This window comes from Quercus lobata, chromosome 1, assembly GCF_001633185.2.
Source record: "Quercus lobata isolate SW786 chromosome 1, ValleyOak3.0 Primary Assembly, whole genome shotgun sequence".
NCBI lineage: Eukaryota > Viridiplantae > Streptophyta > Magnoliopsida > Fagales > Fagaceae > Quercus > Quercus lobata.
Window position 1 is genome coordinate 21,536,896 of NC_044904.1, and position 22,526 is coordinate 21,559,421.

Consider the following 22,526-nt stretch of genomic DNA (forward strand, 5'->3'; position numbering starts at 1 on the left):
GCAGTTGTAAGGACCTAAATGTGTTTTTTTCATTTGGTATTAAAGCATATGTTCACTTTAATTTGTAGGATTAATCCCCTTCTAAGATACTTAACCCGTTTGCCATGGATAGTTTTAACTGTCATAATATTCTTGATTATCAAAATGTTGTTACGCCCCAAACCCAAAAGGATCCAAAGCGTGAGGGAAGAACCATTAAAAGTGAGAACGTAGGAGATTTTTTTTTTTTTTTTTTCATTTGATAAAATAAATAAGTATATTGATCTCTCCACAATACAAGTTAGAGCTCTATGACACCTTTACAAGCAATACAAACTACAAATCATGTGTCTCCAAATACACTTAACAATCCAACGTTCCAAATAAAATAAACACAAAGCCATGATCCTCTCTAAGGTATGCAACCTCAACAAAAAATCTAGGCCTACTACACCCAAGGCTAACAGACTTCAAGTATCCAACCTCCAATAGAATTGATTATGATCTCGTTGAACTTTGCAAGATTGAGTCATCAACTATTAATGGCCCAAGTCTCCCAATTTAATACAGCACTCCAATCACCACCAATAAATTAAGCTCCATGCCCAACGTGTAGCTAATTTATCTGAAAAACTGTTGGAGATTGGGATGAGCTAAAGCCCAGTAAGTAACATAATTAATAGGGGTGGGGGAAATGCAAGTTTCATGATTATAAACAGTTTGCAAAACATGTTTTAGTTTGGGAAATTGCTAACTGGATACTGTAAGATCATTTTTGTAATAATGTAACAAGAATGATTAAATGATGAAACACAAAGTTTCTCAAAATAATACCATGAAACTATATATTATAATCTGTGAGCACTAACAATATAATTTCCAAAACCATAAAATCTACATACGGTAATTTTATCACAAATCTACCATACTACCACATAAACCGGTCAGGGGATCCACCCTTTCACAACTGGCATGATATTGTCCTCTTTGGTATGCAGACTCTTGGTCCCATGGATAGCAGCCTCACCCATACCCTCAAAGTTTTCCTCTCCCCCTATGGGCAGCAGAGAGAGCGCGTCAAATAAGACCTCTCTTGCATGTGGTCTCTTGGCCCCATGGACAGCAGCCTCACCCACACACAATCAAGGAACCTCTTTCCTCCCATGGACAGTAGGGAAGAACACGTCATCCAAAGTGAAAGGACACTGACCTGGATTTGATTCCATTGTCACAAAGACTACGGAAACCAAATCGGGTGATCACCGGGAAATCACACATGGCATAAGGCTAAAACCACATAAACTCACAAGTTACATTACTTTAAAACACATAGTTCATATCTAAGTAGTTTCAGAAAACCTTAAATAATCTAACTTCTACAAAGTTTGTAAGGTTTTCAACTTCATTCTTGTCAAACAGATTTTCTATCAATTTCCCAAGTACTAAGACAAGATAAGCAACTTTAAATTTTCTAATATACCATAACATTCAAGATTTCCTTATCAAAGATTAAATAAAAGATGCTCATTTTTCCATATCAACAATTCATACATTTCCCCAAATGCAATACCAAATATGATGCATTTTTCATATATAATAAGGGCCACAATACAATACTTTTAAGAAAGCATATATCCATATACATCATTTTCCAAAATGTGTTTGACTCAAAAACAACATTTATAAGACATGGTTATTTTCCAAAAATACCCATTAAAAAGCTACTTACCTCAGAAGGCCAACCAATTTAACCTCAATCGGGCACCACAAAATCAACTAATCTAGTCACTAGGTCCATGACCAAGAATATCGGAACCTAGAAACATAATGATCAATCTTATCAATAACAAGGCCTTTCACAAAGTACCATCACACTTATCTCCATAAATCGTAACAATACCCTAAAATCAAACCAAAGGCCCTAAAGTCTAGCTTGCCCATCCTAAGACAAGTACCCTTCCCAAGCAGGAACCAAACAAGCATCCAAGAAACTCATAGTGCTTACACAACCAAAACATTTTAAATTCACTACCGCAAAAATGTGCATCATAAGATAAAATAACATACTCATGAATCTCTTTGAGTATCAAATAGTATATTTAAGCCAAGATAAGATCAACCAAGGTATGAAATTAATTCCACAATTTCTCGAACGTTTTAGTCTTACTTTCAGATTCAGTACAAAACAGGGCAGCCATTTGTAAAAATTGTTTGGTCAATGAAAAGTTATCCGATTAATTCAAAACTTTAAGGGAACATTCCCCTATATGTATACAATGTAACACAGAAAATTTAGCCCAAAACGATTTTTCTGTAATTTATTAAAAATCATGCATTGCGGCTGACTCAAATCTGTCATGACAGCTTTAGAAAATTGCTATAGTTGTAAGACTAGTCCAAATTATTTGAGAATTCACCCACATTAAAACCACCAGATTTAAAGCATATTAAGAACAAGGAATCAAACCCAAAATCTCATATAAACAACTTATCAAACACTAGGTATGTAAAAACAAAGCACATGCTCACACTCCAATTTCAGAAATTCAAAGTTAACACTTTTACAAAAAAAATCAACCTCAAACTTCCACAAAATCAACTCATACGATTTGCTCAAGGAAACCCAAGTTTTTAACCATGAAGAAACCCCAAATGATCACCATTTGTAAAAACCCTTAACCATTTAACAATTAAGCCCACCAAATCAAAAACCCATATACATAATTACAAGAACATCACCCAAGAAGCTCATAAATCTCATGAACATCATTATCAAAGCTTAGATTAAAATAACCTTAGGCAAAAGTATAAAACCCACTAAAAGATTAGATATTTTTACCTTAAATCAAAAGAGATGAATATGCCTTAGAGGTTCCTAGAGAGCTTTGCGGTGATCATGCCGGAAAAGATGGTGGAGATGGTGGGGAAGGAGGTACACGGTGGGAGAGAGTGAGGGAGGAGTGCTTGTTATGTTTGTGAGGAAAAATGAACAAAAGAAAAGTATAGAGGGACACTTACTTTGATCGGCCAAAGAGGGAGAGAGGGAGATATTTTGAGAGAATGTGTAGTGGTAAGTGGGTTCACACATGTGGCTCCTTAAAAATCTGATTCCTTCTTTTTTTTTTTTTTTTTTTTTGGATTGGGCTGTTACAAATGTACTCTAGACAATTCTAATGGTGATCTAAAAATTGTATGTGATAGCTTTCTGGGAATTTATTAAATCTAAAAATCTTCTAATAGATCCTTAAAAAGTTGAATAAAGAGATAGAGATTGATGAAGAGACATTGATAGGGAAATTTTATGAAGCCAATAAGTTGGTTAAAAAATATAAGACAATTGCTGAAAGTTCTTAGAAAAAAAACTAAATGAGAAATTAGGTGTTTATTTAGAAGAGATCAATAAGTTGGTAAATGAAGTCAAGAATGAGAGTGCCATAGGGTTAAGTCAAGGGCTTGAAGGAAGAACTAGCTGAATCTAATGTCAGACTAGAGAACATATCTAGTGCCAAAGCTTGATGTAAAGATCGACTCCAATTAATAAGACCATCCTAGGACATATCAGGGTAGGATCAGGCATTGAAACAGTGGGTCGATTCAGGTCGGCCTACTAATCATACATGTTGACTCTTTTTTTTTTTTTTGGCTTTCTTAATTTGTTTAGCTATGTTAAGAATTTGACTATTATGATAGTTCAGATAAAAAAATTTAACTTGGACTTATCTAATCTAATCTAATACTATATATTAGAAACCTTTAAGAAAGTGCTGCCACATTAGGAAAAAAGGTCACTTAAAATACTGCCACATTTACAATTAAGAAGTGAAAAATTATATTGCTTGACAACTTGACACCGTTTGATGTTCTATGAGTATTATAAAAAAAAACGGTTAAAATAAAATTAAAAAAAAAAAAAAAGGCTTGCAACTAAAAAAACACGAGCGATACAGAGAAAGGGAAGGAGAGAAAAAAAAAAAAAGCTTGCGATACAGGGGAGAGACAGAGTTCGTGCGGCCGGCCATCACCATTCCTTGCCAGACTTAGACCACCGGAACCGGCACCGGTAACCTAAAGGTGCATGCAGGAATTGAGATGCGGAGATAGAGAGAACTACCACCGGTAATTTTTTTTCCCCTTTCTTTCTTAGATCTAGGTATGAAATATGAATTAGTTTTGAGAATTTTGGTTGGATTGATTTTTATTTAGGTATTTGGGTTACATTTAGTTTGGATTTTAAAAGAGAAGAGATAAATTACTGAAAGGATGCGTTGTTAAGGCACAGGGGAGAAAGACAGACATCTCAGGGCCGGTACTACCGTCGGCCTCCAACCACAAGGAAACTTTATTTCTTCTGCCGTCGTACCGCCGGAGCTATTATTGGGTAGGTTCCTTTGACTCTCTGTTGTTTTATTTTTTATTTTTTTTATGTATAGATTCACTATGCGATCTCAACTGCACTCTTTGTTTATGTTTCTTTATTTATTTCTGGGTTTGTAGGTGGAAAGGCCAAGCCTTTGAGGCAACCCAAAGTCTAAGAAGAATGGGTACGGTTAGGTCTTTTTTTCCCTTTATTGAAATCTCTTTCAATTTGTGTTTCAAAGTTTGTAGTTTTAATGGATTGGTACTTTGGGTTTGACTTTTTATTGACTATTTCTCATTGCGTCATGTGACTTTTTCTCATTTCTCATTGTTCCTTTTTCAGTCGTTTACTTATCTAGTTTCCAAACAATAGTGCCTGTTCATTTTGCGGATTGAACAGTTTCAGTATATATGTTTCAAACCCACATAACTTTTCATCCCTAAAGATGCTGCCTAAACTAACAACGCTTCAATCAAAACTAAATAACTTCCCTTAAGCTTTAATACCAATTCATTGCTTCAAACACCACTGTCTCTTAAAACCCATATTTCTTCTTCTTCATTGCACAATCTCAATAAACACTTCAAAACCACAGAAATCCCCACTCAAATCTAGGAGACTGCCTCTCATGGCATTTACAAGGTCTGGGTGGGCATTTACAATGTTTGCTTAGAGGTCGTGTTCTCCTTTTTCTGCAAGCCAACAAATGGGATATTGGAACAGATCAAGATTCAAGGACTAAGATGGTTCCGTTGGAGAGAGGCTACGATGATTTTCTCTTAATGGGATTTCTTGCTATTGCTCTTGCTTTGCTTTGCTTTTATGTTTATTTCAATTAAATCTTCAAATTAGTTGATAAAGCATTGGAAGTGATGCATGTCCGATGTTGCTCATGCAAAGTATTTAATTTAATTTAATTTTTGATTGGTTACCAGGATAAATGAATGGAAGAGATTAGAAATTTAGATCTTCATAATATGTTCTTTTAGGGGGTCTGTGATCTCTCTTTAGTTCTTAAGATATCACTTGCCCAACTACCTTTGACTATGTTCTAAATTTATATATTTTGTTTGTGTTCATATTTTTGATTGAAAGGTGAATCTTGGGTTTGTGTTTTCCTATCAAATTGAGATAGATCTCTACTTCCTTAGTATTTTTGTACTCTTCTGACAATGGCTCTCCCTCCTCTCATACAAATGGATAGTGAGTAGGCAATTTTTACATTTGAGTATAATACTATTGGATACTTACACTATTGCACATTCTAAGTCTAATAGAAATTCTAACTCTCCCATATACCAATTTTATTGTTTATTTATTTTGTTATTAAACTGTTCATCTTTCTTACAAATAAACAATATTGGATGTGATATTGATAGTTTGCTATTTTAGTAAAGCACTGATTCATGGCTTTCATATGTATGTTGCATTCTAATTATTGGATGAAATCTTAAATAATTGTTGATGCATTTGCATCACTTGGATTGAAGGTTCAGAAAAGGTACATTTTCAAGGTATGACTTCTTTAGGTATATATTTTAAATTTTTGAGAAGATAATCATATTGACAGATTAATAAGGATATATTAGTAAGTGCATCTTTCCATAGAGAATGTATATTGAAAGTTTCAAGGAGGCTGAAAATAATGATATATGAATCATTACAATTCCATTAGTCAAATTGTGTTTACAAATCATTACATTTCTAGGTGTTTAAGAAAATTATGATCTATGTTCAATTGAGATGAAGATTACAAATAAATTGAGTAGCCCATTTTAAAAAGATGGCCAACACATATTTGCTTTTGATAATAATCTCTCCCCCTTTGCAGGTTTAATTTTTTTGTTTGTTGAGAAACCTCCCCCGTTGCAGTTGGTTGGCCAATCATTAATTCTATTAATGATTGGATTTAGAATGTCATGTTAGTTGGGTAATAATATGGTTTTAAGTTGCAGAAGTATCTAACAATGATTTATCATATATATTTTGAATTTGAGGTAATGTAACTACTACAAATGCTTAGTCACATAAAAATATTAATAGAGAAAGACAAAAGGATATGTAGTATGTTATTCAGCTGAAGTTATGGTTGATAGGGCTGATAGCAAGGCAAGTTATTCTTTTTGGAAAATTTTTAAATGAGCCAAAAGCAACTTCTAAATTGAGTTCTATTTGTAATATTGCACTTTATGTATATACTAATGTTTCTCCTGTAATTATGTGACTCATATGGATTTGTTGTGCTAGGGAAATCATGGTCCAATCCCAATACTTTTTTGCAGTGCATTTGCATCAAGTAGAATTCATGTATGTAATTTCAGCCAATCTGATTTAGATATGGGAATAAGGAAAAAGTATACCACTAATGCTTGGGAAGCCTAAGTATACCACTGATAATATAGCAGTCCTATAGGTAAGTGCTCTGCTTATAATCCTTTTGGAGATTACTTTATGGGGATATTTAGATTTTCTTAAGAATTTTGATTCATGGGAACTGTTTTTGTTAAGGTGGTGATGTCATTGTTACAAAAAGAGGAAAATGAAGTTTATAAGAGGCCTAAATCTGGGATAAAGAAAGGGTATTTCTTTCCCCATTGTTAGGAAGTTTGAATATGCAAAATATTGATAACCTAATAAATTTTTGTTAGTTATGTTGTCACTTTTGTTTGTGTCATCAACCTAAAAGGTATAAGGTACTGTGATTGATAAATTAAAGTGCTTCTTAAGAACTTTTTATACATTTATTTTTATCCTACTTAGTTTCTGAAAATATTTTTTTCATCTATTCTTTGTTTGCCAATATCTGTTTCTTTCTAATGGTCAAGGTTTCAGTGAGTTATTTGTCAAAGTTATATATTGTGTTGAATTCTTTTTTATTTTATTTATCATTTGCATCTCTTTTTAAAAAGAAAAGTTTTGCACATCACTTTTTAAAAAAGATAGCATCCTAAGGCCGTGGAAGGTAATTAGAAGAAGCCAATATATATATATATATATATATATTGGCAGTGTATGCCTAAGTTTTTGTTGGCTTGGTTCCTTATAGATATCATCTTAAGGCCGTGGAAGGTAATTAGAAGAAGCCAATATATATATATATATATATATATATATATATATATTTTGGCAGTGTATGCCTAAGTTTTTGTTGGCTTGGTTCCTTATTTCTTTGCCATAGTCAAACATTCTATATATTTGTTTTTGCTTTTTATATTTTTTGTTGGCTTGATGAGCGCAGGGGAAAGTTTCCAAATTCTTATTAAACTTGCAAGATTATGAATACCCACACACCATTTTGATATACAATTCTTTCTGTTTCTCTCTGAATTCAGTTATGCCAGATTATTTTTGTCCAAGATCAGTATTATGTGAAAGCAGCATGTTGATTCGTGTAAGTATCAAATAACTTTAGTCACTGATTGCTATGTAAGTTTTGTAGTTTTGGGTTGCAGAATTCGTAATTTTGAAAATTGAATACAATTGCAATTCACCCTATTTGTTTTGGTTATTTGTTGTATTATAAGAACATAATACGTTCACTATGGTGATTTGAAAGCTTTTCCTTGCTTTCAAGAGGTGCTAAATCAAATAAATATAAGACACATTGGTGAGAATCTATGATTCCATTTAGTTTTGGTGAGAATCTGTATCTTCCTAAGAAACAGTGTAACATTTGCACAATACCTCTCTTTGTATCTTCCTAAGAAACAGCGTCCATTCGATTTACGCCATCTTTGTTTTTTGAAGAGATTTTTCTTCCCTTTGTTTGTTTATCTTAATGATAAATTTTTCTGTGATTATTGTTTCTCCGTAAGATTTTTTAATGTTCCAAACCATAAACTCAGATTGAATGTAGGTCTGCCAATAATGTAGTTATGTTTCCCAATTCGCCTTGAACTAATGTAAATGACTCTGCCGTTTTTGTTATCTTTGGTCCCAAAGTGGTTGATTTGAAAGTGTATAAGCTGGATGAAGAGTGGGGTCGATGGGAGTCGGAAAAAAAACTTGGGTGATTGAACTTTTGTTTTGGGTAATGATTTTTGTTCACTGATTTCGGCTGAAGAGTTTACTGGGTATAAAAGGAATTGCATTTTCTTCAATGATCAAAATGGAACTCATGTTTTCTTTCTAATATCCATCCATCCTGGCTTCTCTCAAATTTGCTTTAGACCTATGTAAGATAGTACACTTACAAAGTTTCTTATTGAGTTAAAATAAAGGAAGACATTATGAAATTGAGAAGTTGATTTTTAACAGCATAATGTGCTTGCGATTTACTTTTTTTGTTATACAGATCAAAAAGAGTGGTGGATTGGGTTCCAATAACTTTCTTTTTGGGGACCTGAATTTGAAGCAAAGAAATAGAAAGAGAATGTGTAATACAGAATTCAATTTAATTTTCAATTTCTGTTTTCCATCCTACCTGTTCTGCTGTTTTTGAAGAGTGATTGAAATTGTAGAACTTTGAAATCTGAAAGTGTAATGTTTTTTATACAAAGTTGATCATCTCTTAGATTTTAGTTAATATTCCACTCTATCTGCATAATTACTAGGGTTAGATACCTTAAACTTTTATATTAATGGTAGATAATTGTAGATAGTGTATGCAGCAGCCAATGTGGCTGATCGCAGATACTTATTTTTATTGAGAAAGTGATTTATATATAGATACTTTATTAGTCATTATGAAAATGAAATAATGACTAAAAATTTGCTAAAAATTCTGCTACACCAATAAAATATGGACATCTAATCATGGTTAAAGACCATTTTAAAATCTGTCTGTCAATGATCATATGGAATTTTCAACTTAGTGCTATTTTCCCCATGTTTTTAACATGTGAAAGAAATTAGTTGGATGGTGTGGAATAGTAAATGTGGGTATTGTTAGAGAGAATATGATATTTTGTGTGTTGAATGAATGGTCCAAACTCCATATTTTGGGCAAAATTTCAGGTTGAAGAAGGGACATAAACGTGGTATTAATTAGTAGTGCTTCATAAGTAATAGTTATCTTTAAAGTTTGCAAAATGAACCAATTTGATTGCTATGCCAATCTAGACACTAATGTGTCAAGAATTTGGCATATTAGCAACAAAATTCTGGAATTTATGATTAATTCTCTTAGCAACCAAACATTGCAACCTTTTTCTTTTTTTATATTTATATTTTTAAATTATTGAAGGAATATCTTTTAAGGACCTTTCCCAACAAACAGATTGAGCATATCTTCCATAAAACCAATTGCTTTATGGACATTTGCAAGATTTCGATAGTTTAAGACTTATTAATTTATTAATCCTTGATAAGGAGGGTATAAAAAAACCTTGAACCAATTAGTTAGAACTTATGAGATTTCAATTAACATTTTCTCTAGATCATGTGTTGATGCTAAGTTATGTCTGTCTTTTAGAAGAACACCTACACATTAACATCATTATCTGAACAACTAACCATCCACCCCCTCCCCTATTTTAAGCTGATTGTTTTCTAATTCATAAAATGATCCCGCGCATTGCGCGGGTTAAATACTAGTATTTTATTAAGAGGGTAGACAAATCAACAAGCAAAGTTAGATGTTCTCTCTTGGTGGAAAGATAACTAAAAATCAATTTTCTAAGCTATATTTAATGAATTGCACACAATCTCTTTAACACCTATATCTATATTCTATATATTACTAAAAGTTAAAGCGTAGCATTTAATGTTGCTACGTTCACGTTGAGCCACGTTAACAACTATGTCATTTCTATTATCTTTTTCTGAATTTGTCCTACAATTTTAAAATAGTTTTTTCTCAATTTTAAAATAGTTTTTTCTCAATTTTAAAATACTAATAAATCTAAAATAATTTTCAGGCCTATTTCCACCATAAAGCTCACTTCTTATAAGTTTAATTCCATCATAAAACCCAAACCTAAAGCCTTTTCATTGAAACCCTTTGTGAAACAGTTTCAACTTTCTGTCTCCCCACCTTTTTGGTCCATTTGGATTGAGAAAAAGGGAGGGAGAGTAGAGTAGAGTAAAGTAGAATTAACTCAAAATTAGCCTATTTTTAGCTAACTCTACTCTACTCTACTCCCCTTCACTCCCCTTCTTTCCTCTTTCAATCCAAACGGGCCATTTGTTTGGCGGTTAAGAATTTCTGTCTCCCTAGCTTTTGTTTAACTATTTCAAATTTAGTTCCTTCCCCTTCTCCACCTTCTATTTTGCGGTTTCAAATTTAGTTCACGTTAGCCTCGCTCCCTTCTAACGGTAGCCTCTCTGTCTTCCTTCCTTCCTGTCTTCCTCTCCTCACAATATATAAATATTGACAGAAGTTGGATGATTCAATTCAAGTATCTCTAAATCCCAGCTTCTCTTGAGCTCTATTCTTTTGCTTGATTTTTTTTTCCTTCCCTTTTTACATTTTTTTATTGCATGTTTTGTGCTGTGGTGTGGATGATTGTTATGTTGTTTTTACTTTCTAAATGAATTTTCTTAGGGTGTTGAGTTTTTGATTGTTGGGTTTTTTAATTGGATTGCCGAAGAAGGTTGCCCATCAGCTTTGCAGCTCCCACAGTTTTTCTACATCATCAATATTTTATTTTTATTTTTCTACCTTATATTTTTAAAAGCCAAATAAAAGCCAAATTTAGATTTACACTATACACAAAATGAAGATCCCACTACTTTAATTGTTTGATTGTTTTGGTGACCTCTCAGCAGTGAAGACCAAAAAAAGGAACTGTTTCTGTGGCATCTACATTTGCTTCTCATCAAGAAGGTACCAATAAAATAAGACTAATAGCATTCTTTTACTTTGATTTTGTGCTAAAGTTTGAGTTTCAATAATTCCATTCACTCAAATCCTCTTCTTTGCGTCCAAATTTTAGATGGGTCATTATCAAAGTTTTGGCCCTCATACATTGTGTATATAGATGTATTTGGTAGTGGGGCCGTGGGGGTAGTATTGAAGAGCCTCCCAGCCCTCAAGATCTTAAGCAACTTGGAGACAACAATCATATAGCTTTTGTTTCAATGTTCTTTGTTTTCATGTGTTTAAGTTTCAAGTTCTTCTTTTTTTGCTATCTAGGTTTTTTTGCAGATTTGGTTTAGCTTAGCTTAATTGCTTGTTTATTTGTATTTATATTATTTTTTAGGTATGTGTAAATGAAGATTTTATTTTTTATTTTTTATTATAAGTAATTGATTTTATTAAATCTGAAAAAACACAGTTTAGGAAAACAAAAAGAGAAAGCTATTAATTCAAAAAAAAATTCTCTTTAGTATTGTTTTATATACTTGCCCTTGGTTCTATTGTGTTGTAAAAGAATTCTATTACCATTGATTTTTCTCTTTTCTTATTTGTTTAATAACAGGCATACGTTGATTTTGAAATATTAGAGGAGTTTGAAAGGACCAAAGAGCTTTATGAACGACTTTTGGACAGATTAAAGCACCCGAAGGTATGTATTAGCTATACAAAGTTAGAGTATAGTGTTTAAACTTCAGAATTGTTTCGTACAGTTTTTATTTTGCTAGATTTTATGGTTTCTATTGCTTGCTTGGGTGGTGTTATTTGATTACTATTCTTTGTTGAGAAAAAATTGTTGATGGGCTGATTACAATTTGGCATTTTTTATGCTTTGGTTTATTTGTTTTTGTTTTGGTGTTAGCATTTGGACCCACAATAAGTATATTAGCTAGGTAGTTGAGTAGATGGCCAAATCACGAATACACTAGCACTAGACTAGGTGTAGAGCAGCAACCTATGAATAGTGCAGCAACTTAGCAACGAGGGAGCCACACATGATTGACTCTATAACACACTAAAAGTAGCTTTTATATGAATTTAAAAAGATTCTACAAACAACTGTTTCAGGACAGTACAACACATAAAATTATGCTATGAACCTACACTTTATTGTTGTCATGATTTTTTACGTTACCAAATGTGAGGCTTAGGGTCTAAATTTGGTGAATTATTTGATTAGTTACAATTGTTTCATATTAGTCTGTTGTAATTTTTGCACAAATTCTTCTATTTATGGATATGCTTTTTTACCTATGTTGATTTCAAGAGGAAGGTGGCACTGACAAACTATTACTTACTAATTGGAAGAGTTAAAAGCATGATCCTATTTGGCCAGTATTTTTTGTTTTTAGTTTGTTTAATATTTTTAGAATATTTGAAAATGAACCAAATGCTAAAATCTTAAATTTGGGTTGCTCAGATGTGTGTGTGTGTGTGTGTGTGTGTTTTTTTTTTTTTTTTTTTTTTTTTTTTTTTTTACTTTAATTTTTACATTATTCTATTTCCCCCTTCCATTACAATGTTCACATCAATCTTTTCTTGAATAAATGTATTGAAGACATTGGTTTGCTGTTGCCCAAATTTCTTATTTGGGGTTTGTTGATTTTTAGGTAGAAGATGTGATACCCAAAATTGGCCATTATACAAGTCAAAGATTCAATAGTTTTGGAGGTAACTATGATTAAATGGGGACATAATGTTTGAGCATGAGATTTAATGTTATTTATGTGTTCCATTTACATTCTAGGAAACATAAGGTATACTTGAATTCACAAACTATTTTGAGAAGAGTTTCTAATTAAGAAACAAACATTGAGCACTAAAATACATGTTTTATCAAACATAATAAATAAAAGACCTAAATCAAATCACATTGTGATGCTTGCATTTTGGCACCCAATTATGCAAAATATAAGTAATGATTCTGTGACTACCCAAAAAAGAAAAAGAAAAAAAGTATTGATATATTCTGCATGTATATAAAAGTTACAAGCTCAAGTATTATAGTTGAAATTAAGATTTCATACTTGAAAGCCCACGAAAGTGCATTGGTTTTTGGGTTTTATTGAAAATTTAGGAGAGGCCTCATGACTGTATACCCAAAGTAAACCCCAAAGACCTCAATAAAAATTATAGCCAAATGCATATCATTTGGGCCAAGGGTGTGAGATCACTCCATAAGTACATTCATGCATGATAATTTAATCATTGTAATTAAGAGTAGCACACTGATAAATATCTGATTGTTTCAATCCTATAAATTGCCCAAATTCCAAACATAAGGGCTCTAATGTTTAAGTTGGAGGTGATGTTTGCTATTGATACGAGTTTGAATTCTTCTAGAGGCCTTCATTTTTCTTAGAGGCCTTCATTTTTTTTTTTTTTTTGTTTGTTTGTTTAAATCAGCCTTCCTCCCTCTACATTTCTGTATGGTTCTTAGTTGGATATAGTACTAGGGTATTTAAATTAGTCAAAGTACACAAATTTAAACACTGGACAACATTAAGTATTGTCCTTTTTGAAGAGAGATATTTTATGACAAAATTAAGTTGGACAAAAGGGACAATCACATTTAGTTTTGAGTTTGAAAATTTTTTTCTAAAATTTTACTTTTTCTGACTTCATGACTTATATTATATTTATTTTGAAAAAATATATAATAAGACACATAATATAATTCCTATATATAATTTAAATATTATTGATAGTCATTTCTATATTTTGTTAACTCTTTAAAAAAATTTTGTAAGGATATTATTAGGTATATGTAACGACCAGATTTAGGTTCCCTAGCCCAAAGGTTGGTGGACTTACGCCCAAAAAGCCCAAAACAATGAATTTGTAGAGAGTTAGTTGGAAAAATTGGGCTTTAAAGATTCCAACAAATACTAAGGTAGATTGCATTGACAAAAGAATGAAAACAGACGGGTTTATTTTGAAGAAAAAACGTCCTTAGCAAGATCCGAGGAGCACGACTCTTATATAGTACTCTTAGGTTTGATTACAAGATTGGTTTCTGATTGTTACAGTATTTTTCACTTGATTTCTCCCCCCTCAGTCTCCTTGCCTTCTTTTCCTTTTATACTCTTGTTTCCCTTCACCTTCGCCCCTTGTGTGCATGCCAGATGGCTGGTATTGATACTTGTCCCATTAGCCCATTTCCTAAGTCTCCGTATAGTAAATGTAAGGCTGATAACTATTATTCGTGCATTACCTCCACATTAATGAGGCCAGAGAGTTAGCTGGGGAGCAATTAATACGGTGGTAGCAACTTTTCCCTTAGATATTTTAGGACTCTCCTTTGTATCTTGTTTCTGTAATGTTTATTCGTGCTAGTAGAACTTCTTGGAACATTCCCCTAGACAGCAACCCACGCATTCAGAGCTTGGCTTTGGATAGCCGAGGATACATTTATCCTCGGCCCATCCTCTTAAGCTATAATGACCAAAACAAACTTCTTTATTTAGTAACACAATCTCCTCTTCTAAAGATTTATTCTCCTCGGACAGTCCCTCGTCCTCGTCTTGGGCCATGGGCCTAAGATACAATCAGATAAGAACTCCTGGGCCTAACATCCCTACAGTATAAAATGTAAATTGTCCATTAAAATATATATATATATATATATATCGTGAAGCATTTTTAAAATTTTTTTTTTTTTTTACGATTCATTTATTTTAGACTCTTTGGTTTTTGGACTTAATAACTCATTTGGACGAATATTTATGATGTGGTCCCACGTTTTATTCTAAAATTAAAAAATAAAACTCTTTAAGAATAAATAATTTAGGACACATGGTGCAAAATTGGAACTCTAATTTGGAATTCTAATTTGAATTTCTCTTAGCTTCACTTATTATATATATATATAGATTTGTTTTGACTTAGTTTTATATTCAGATAGATGTTATTTTTTCTTATTTTTCTGAATGTTGAAGCTTGAAATCCCTAAACCAATGCAATACAACCAATTGCGTCGAGAGGTAATTTTTAATAGGCTCATATGGAGCACAATTCAAGTGCGGGGAGTTCTTCACAATGTTGCATTGATATTGCCAAAGCCTTGAATGCCCCAATCCATATAAAATCTGATGATATGGAGGTTGTTCATGTTTATGAGCTTCGAGCTTAGTGGCACAAGACTTTCCACTTATATGTGGTTGATTTAATCTGTTTTCATCGTTATAATATGTAAGATATATATATACAAGAATTGTTTGATAATTAATATTTAGTATGAGTTACTTCTCTCGCTCTTTAGTCAAATTGTATTCTCTTGATATTTTTCCCTTCATATTTTATTTTTTAATTTTATTGTCCTCATGCAGAATGAGTACCGTGTACTCTTTTCTAATATATTTTCTTATTAGCATTTGTATATTAGAGGAAGCTTTCAATAAATGTCCTTAATTCTTCTACCTTTTTGCTATATTGATATGTCACAATTTAATTTTGTTAAACTATCCTGTGCATCACATGTGTTAGCGACTAGTATATATCTAAAAGTTGAAGTGTAGCATTTATTGTTGCTACGCTCTTGTTGAGCTATATCAACGGTCACATCATCTAACTATTTCCCATTTCTCTCCACTACTTCCAACCATAACTTCTCTTTTTTCTTTTCATCTCTTCACTACTCTCAACCTTAATGTCACTCTTTGTCTATCTCTTCCTCTTCCTTTTATTTTGACTATTTGACGTAGGACAAGGGGGAACAACAATCTCTTATTTAGAACACCAGGGGCAGATCTGGTATAGCTTGGGTTTTGAAGAATTAGGGTTAGCTTTTGGTGGGGAAGAGGGATAATAGGGTTTCCAAAAGGCAAAAGGATTAGTAGGGTTTGGAGATGAAATAAAGGAAAACAATCAAGGTTTAGGTGGCTATTCTTGTGTTGTGAATAGTGATCTGTGAATAGTAATCGTGAATAATAAAATTAAAGAAAGTAGATAAATTCTAGGAATCATACCTAGACTTCCTAAGCAGCACACTTAGGGTTCCTTGGCATCACACCTCGGAGAAGGTTGCATCACACAAACCATAAAAGAAAGATTCATAGCTCTTAAATTCTGAAAACATTCATTAATAATCAACTCAATAAAAAGTACTACAACCCTTTAAATAGAAGACTTATACCTAAACTTAGTTGAACTAGGATTTCTTAAAACCCTAATAAGACTAAGACTTGGACTCCTTGGGCTTTATTACTCAACCCAAACTAAATAACCAAGCTTTAAATAAAACTAAAGTAAGACCCAATAGACTATAAGCACAGCCCATTCTAGAATATTAGGAAATTACAAAATTGCCCTTGATACATAAAATCAAATAAAATATAAGAAATCTATCTTCCCACTGCCTCTTGCATCACTATTCATATCCCCATTCTATTACTATAAAGATGACATTTTCACTCCTATTCTATACATATTTACTCACACGAAAAGGGTTATTACACACACACTCTCTCTCTCTCATGTTTTATTTTTGTGTGAATATTTTATTTTTTGTATCTCTACTTTAGATTGATGTATTTATGACTTCTTTAGAATTTTACTTTGGGTTGCAATTTGGTTTTGTTTTTTAAGTTATTATCTTCTTTTTTTTCTATGATTGTTAAATGTTATTCTATTGCATATAAATATAGTTTACAATAATATAATGTTATTCTATTATATATCATGGCTTGGATAATTTGGTGTTTGACTTATGACTATATTTATTTTATTTTATTTTGATGCTTCTTTTTCTCATTTTATTTTCTATTTCTCTCTCTCTCTCTCTCTCTCTCTCTCTCTCTATATATATATATATATTTATATATATATTCTTTATTCTTTTTTTATGAATCATTGTATTTTTGTATATAATACTATTTTGGGTTAATACAGTTTGGTAGTGTGTTTGATTTTTTAAGTTTTCCATCACAAGTCTTCTCTCCCCCTCTTTTATCTTTTGTTTGATTTTTTTTTTTTGGACATAATACTTAATTATTTTGGAAGTGAGATTTTGAATTTATATCAAAATACAATGTTGACTATGTATTTAAATGTATCTATCAACTATTAAAATTAAACCGCACAAGACGAATATGTATAGACAATATTTTAATTTTAACTTTTCATTGATTTATTATTTAGTAATAACATCAAAATTAAAATAAATGAATATGTAAAGTTAAAACTGTCTAAGATGAATTTGTAAAGCCAATATATTTATATATTTAATATTGTCAAAAAATTAAAAGTAAAAAATAAATAATAAAAAGAATAATAATATGTCTAATGATGTGACGAATGAGAAGGCTCAACAGGAGCGTAGTAACAAAAATTCAATATGAAGATCCAGTAAAAGACAATTAAATCTTAATAAATAAAAGTTTATGTAGTCAAATTTTTTTTTAATCATGTTCTCTTTATGTTTTTATATAGATTTTTTTTTTTTTTTTTCATTTCGATAGTTGAAGTGTTCAATTTTAAACATAAAGTCTACATTTTTCCTACATATTATTTTAAATATTAAATTTATAATATGGTATAGTCTCTTAGGAATGTCTAAGAAATATGCAGTTCCAATCTCATGTATCTATATTAGTAAACAAAACTCAATTAATAGTTCAAAACTACTCTTACGATAAGAAAAATTATAAATATAATAATCTCTTTTAAGAAAATGAAAATTTTGAATAATATATTTGAAACTCAAATAATTTATTTTTATAGGGAAAAAAAAAATCAGGCAAGTATAACACAATTTCACATAATTTTTCAAAATATGGACCCCTTTAAAAAAGGAATAATATCAATCAAATAAATTTAAATAATAAAATGATGATATATTTTTTGAGATAGATAAATGAAAAATAATTTTAGAAATTGTTTAAGTTTTGGGGAGAACAAATTATTTTCCACAAAAATTATAGAACAAATTATATATTATACCATAACTAAAATAAAATTATTTATTCTCACGCATTGCATAGGTTTGCGATTAGTTCTTATAATTGTGGTTACTTTTTAATTAACTTTTGACATTGGAGATAAGATTTGTTAGGTTTTAAAAGTTTAGAACAATTGGCAAACTGTGAGCACAAACTTATCTAGATATAGATTACTAAGTCTATAAGTATAATTAGACAATGTTCAAGGTGCTACAAGTTGGAATACAAGAACAAGGAAACTGCAAATTTAAGAAATTTGAAACATGCCAGGTTCAACCGATCGAGACACAGATCTGTAGAATTTTAATTAAGCTCATCAGCCCATTAAGCTCATTAAGTGATTAGGGTTTCAGATCTAATTTACATAGTATTTAAAGGAAACCTTGAGACACGTTTTTCAAAGAGAGAAGAGTGTTTCTTGTGCCTCCTATTGTAGATTTAGGGTTTCTGTATCCAAAACTCTCTCAAATTTTCTACTAGCAATATTCTTTGAAAAAACTCAAGATCCGGTGTTGTAGAAGTTTCTTCCATCGCTAGTCATCAAGGGTGCTAGAGATCTAAATCTTTGAGTGGAGTTCTCAAAGTCACAAACTAGAGTGTTTGTGTGCAATAGATTCATAATAGAATAGTCCGTGGATTCAGAACTGTGTGTGTTCATGTGAGTAAGTACTACAAGAGGTAGCATTAGATTTAAGATGTGTTTGAATACTGCTTATTGCTGAAAACTGAAAATTGAAAACACTATAACAAAATAATTTTTAAATGTGTGAATAATGCCGTGGGACCCAGTTTTGAAGTTATTTTTGCTAAAAAAAGTACTTGTTGGTCCCGTGAACAATGCACTGGACTCACTGGAAAACGTGGGATGCAACTGAAAAGTGGTTTTCAACACTATCCAAACATACACTTAGGGTTAAATCTATTGTAAAAACTTTTATTTTATTAGTGGATTGTTTAGGTTAAATTTTCCTCAGGTTTTAAATCTTGAAATTGGATTGTTTCATTGATTTTTCTAGGTCATCATATCGTTATGTTCTTTACTTTTCTGCTGTTTATGATATGATTGATGTGTGTTTAACCTAAATCTGATTAATAAACCTAAGTTACAACTTGGTTAATATATTAGATTAAACAAACTTTGTTTTCTACGGGTCTAAAACTTAATAAGATTCTTACCTGGTGTCAATCTTGACTTTTGCCAGAGGATGTAGAATCTTTAAATTTATACTCAAAGTCAATTATATAGGTTTGAAAGTAATATTAATCTTTTTTTTGGTTGAGAAGCGCACACACACACAAAAGAGAGAGAATGAGGTTTTAACATAAAGACACATTACAGATTTCACTCAAAAAATTGTAATAAATATTAATCATTTATAGAACAGTCATAGTTATCAAATTTTAATTCTTTATTCACCAATTTTGATTGTATAATAAAATAAAATTAAAATTTTTATTGCTTGTTCTACTTCTAAAATATTGAATAAAATAATATGTAAATTATATATAATCAATTTTTTTTTGTATACTTAATTTTCTTCGTAGGCAATTTAACTTTATTTCATATTTTACGTGTGAAATGTGCACCTAGTTTTTTTAATTTTTTTTTAATAATAATTATTCTTCTGTGGTGATGATAAGGGTAATGAACCTTGGACTATATAAGCTTAAGAATATTTGTATTTTTGAAAGTTTATTTTTGGCTATTTTGGTTTATTTCTTCACTTATTTTTATGTAAAAAAATAAAGACAATATGATTAAATTTATTTTTTTATGTGAAAAAAAAAGAGTCATATTAGATTTGATCATATCCTTACTCCTTACTCAAATAAAATCAAAATAAGTGTTATAAGTATTATGAATATAAGTTTTTTATACTACTTTTTGTGTTATGTTTATATTCTACAAATTATAACTTGTCATATATTAATTGATTTTTTTTTTAAATTAAAAAATTGTGGTATTTTAAAGAAAAGTAATGTAAGGACTCAATTCAAATTATAACTTGTCATATATTAATTGATTTTTTTTTTAAATTAAAAATTGTGGTATTTTAAAGAAAAGTAATGTAAGGACTCAATTTGTAACAACCCCAAATTGGTGTATTGGATTCGAACGTTAAAGGCCTAAACAATAAAATTTGTACAGAGTGGGCTAAAATACTAGGCCTTGGTGAACGGACAGCCGTTAGTTATGGTGTTCACGATGATTGCACAGAGGTGAACTGAATTTATCCAAAAAGACTTTCTCTTTGGCACGGCCTGAGCGGCTCCGGTCATTGAACCTTGTCCGAGAAGCTTGATGTTCTTAGTATTCTTTTTACTTTCGGTTACCATGGTACAAGAGTCGATACATCATGCTTCCCCCACTCTCTCTCGGGGATGAATTTTTACATTATATAGTCCTTCTCAGTTGATCCTGACCTTCCATCTGTTGATCAGGCAGGTAACTACTCTAGTGCTTGTTCTATCAGCCGCCTTCTCCTACTTTTTGTTAGTTGCAATAACTGAAACCACACTGTTCAGGGGTCTTTTCTCATCAATGCGGCCAGGACGTTTGTGGGCGCATTTAATGCGAAGGTGACAGCTTTTCCTTGAACCGCTCCCACACTGCACCCCGTGCATATTCTATTGTACTCGTCTTTTCTTCTGAGAGCGCTTTGGGGGCTGCCTTTGATGGCGTGTCGTTCTTCCCTTCTAGGTTTTGGGATGCCGAGGACGATCCTAAGCTATTTGGACTCTCGCTTCATGTCTTCGGAAAAGTTTCTCCTCAGCACGGGCCTTGGGCCCTAATGTATAGTGGGTCGGGGTCACAAATTCTCTGGTCCCACAAGTAATATATATAAAAGTTGTAATTAATGAAGTATAAAATTAAATATAAAAAGTGGGATTGAAGGTTTTATATTTTTGCACTTTTTTATTTTTATTTTTTGGTGTTAAGCAGTGGGAATGAAGATTTGTATTGAAGATTTTGAAGCCCATTTTTTTAAGGATAAAATTTAGTTACAAAATTAGTTGTAACTTAAGGCTACTACCTTATTCAATATTTTTTTTATTGGAGGTGAATTTTGACAAATCTACTATTAGATTACATCTTCTTCTTATAAACTTCATACTTGCAAAATTTCTAAAAAATTAAAGGTCAATAGCTATGTCATCAATAAATTGTTTAAATTACAAGTTTTTGTTGTTTAAAATTATGCATAAAATATAATCTTATAGATCTTATAGTATATAATATTCGATTGACACAAAATTTGACATGAGTATTAAGAGAGTAAAGAACATGTAATTCAACAGTTAGATTTTCAAAATATGTAGTAATTTTTATTTTATTGAGTAAGATTGTAGCATAAGGCTACAACCAAATTTATTTATTTATTTTTTATTTTTTTTTATACAAGATAGAAATTCTACTCAAACCTAATCTAAGTGTATATGTGTGTGAAACCCTCTCCTAGAGACTTGAATCCCAGCCTTTACCCCCCCACACCCCACAAGCACTTATACTTGTGGATTTGTAGTTAGAGATGATAATTTTACCCCGCCCCGCTTAACCCGCCCTTCCCCATTTCGCCCCATGTGAGTTTTCCCCGCCCCAGAAAGGTGGTGGGGCAGGGATGGGTTTAGAATTTTTAAACCCACCCTGCCCTGCCTTTCCTCGTCCCCGCCTCGCCCCGCGTTGCTAAGGGTTATAATTGTAAATTTTTCATACCCTAAAACCCTACAATTTAAATAAACATATCAATATTAGCTTATTTTATTCTGCCCAATGTGGTTCTCTGCCTTTATTTTGTTATATGTTATACTATGAATTTTTTTTTTTGGTGATTATCTTGCTAAACACTTGGATATATTATTCTTTTTTTTTTTCTAAAAAATAATTTGATTTTATGGGATAAATTTAATTGTAATTTCAAGTATATTTTTATTAATGAAATAGGTTTCATTAAAAAAATTGTACTAGTTGTAGGGTAAATTAACAAAAAATAGAGTTTTATAAGGTGGGACGAGACTTCACGGGACCCAAGAGACGAAGATGAGGTTAGAAAGTTTTCCTGTCATACGGAATGGGGCGGGAATGAGATAAGACAAAATCATGCGGGGCAATAATAAAAATCCCATCATTCGGCCCCGCCTTGCCCTGTTCCTATTTGTAACTAAACTTTGTTTTTTTTTTGTTTTTTTTGTTTTTTAATAATATTTTTTTAAAACCCAATTCGACCGGATCTATTCCATTGGTTAAAGAAGTCTAACATTAACACATAATGACAAAAATTACGGTTGCGTGTGACGTGTTACTCGATTTTTTTTTAATATAAATATTGTAACTTTCATGATATTTGGGACACGGCTTGTCTTAAAATATTTTTTTATTTAATCTATTTCTACGGAAAGGAATTATTATTATTTTATTTCCAAACTTGATGCTGAAATAGATTGATCAAAACTTATC

The 22,526-nt window shown here is 31.5% G+C and overlaps 1 protein-coding gene and 1 long non-coding RNA gene across 24 annotated transcripts; one reads left to right on the top strand and one right to left on the bottom strand.

The window, feature by feature from the left end:
* Positions 1 to 217: 217 nt before the first annotated feature.
* Positions 218 to 3,081, bottom strand: LOC115983216. Its single transcript, XR_004089914.1, has 3 exons — positions 2,819 to 3,081; positions 1,709 to 1,795; positions 218 to 612 (listed from the first exon to the last, which is right to left on the bottom strand). It is a non-coding gene; the product is annotated as an uncharacterized LOC115983216 (long non-coding RNA).
* Positions 3,082 to 3,879: 798 nt separating this feature from the next.
* Positions 3,880 to 20,573, top strand: LOC115983224. Of its 23 annotated transcripts, XR_004089963.1 has the most exons (9): positions 3,880 to 4,095; positions 4,183 to 4,357; positions 4,474 to 4,520; positions 6,168 to 6,749; positions 6,845 to 6,915; positions 7,669 to 7,727; positions 11,042 to 11,102; positions 11,698 to 11,784; positions 12,743 to 12,920. XR_004089963.1 is itself a non-coding variant. In XM_031105866.1 (5 exons), exons 1-5 carry the CDS (start codon positions 4,055 to 4,057, stop codon positions 8,775 to 8,777), a joined length of 399 nt encoding a protein of 132 aa, XP_030961726.1. In that variant the 5' UTR covers positions 3,880 to 4,054; the 3' UTR covers positions 8,778 to 8,863. The 23 variants fall into 23 exon arrangements, 2 of the variants coding, with proteins under 2 accessions (XP_030961726.1, XP_030961733.1); XR_004089932.1 differs by adding an exon at positions 20,513 to 20,573 and having other exon boundaries at positions 6,168 to 7,727; positions 12,743 to 12,803; XR_004089930.1 differs by adding an exon at positions 20,220 to 20,506 and having other exon boundaries at positions 6,168 to 7,727; positions 12,743 to 12,803.
* The last annotated feature ends 1,953 nt before the right edge of the window (positions 20,574 to 22,526 follow it).

Bases quoted from the DNA above. Each gene is read 5' to 3' on its own strand.
- LOC115983224 (XM_031105866.1), top strand. From the start codon at position 4,055: ATGCAGGAATTGAGATGCGGAGATAGAGAGAACTACCACCG. The intron at 4,358-4,473 runs GTAGGTTCCTTT...CTGGGTTTGTAG, and splicing joins ACCGCCGGAGCTATTATTGG to GTGGAAAGGCCAAGCCTTTG. The intron at 4,521-7,668 runs GTACGGTTAGGT...CTCTGAATTCAG, and splicing joins CCAAAGTCTAAGAAGAATGG to TTATGCCAGATTATTTTTGT.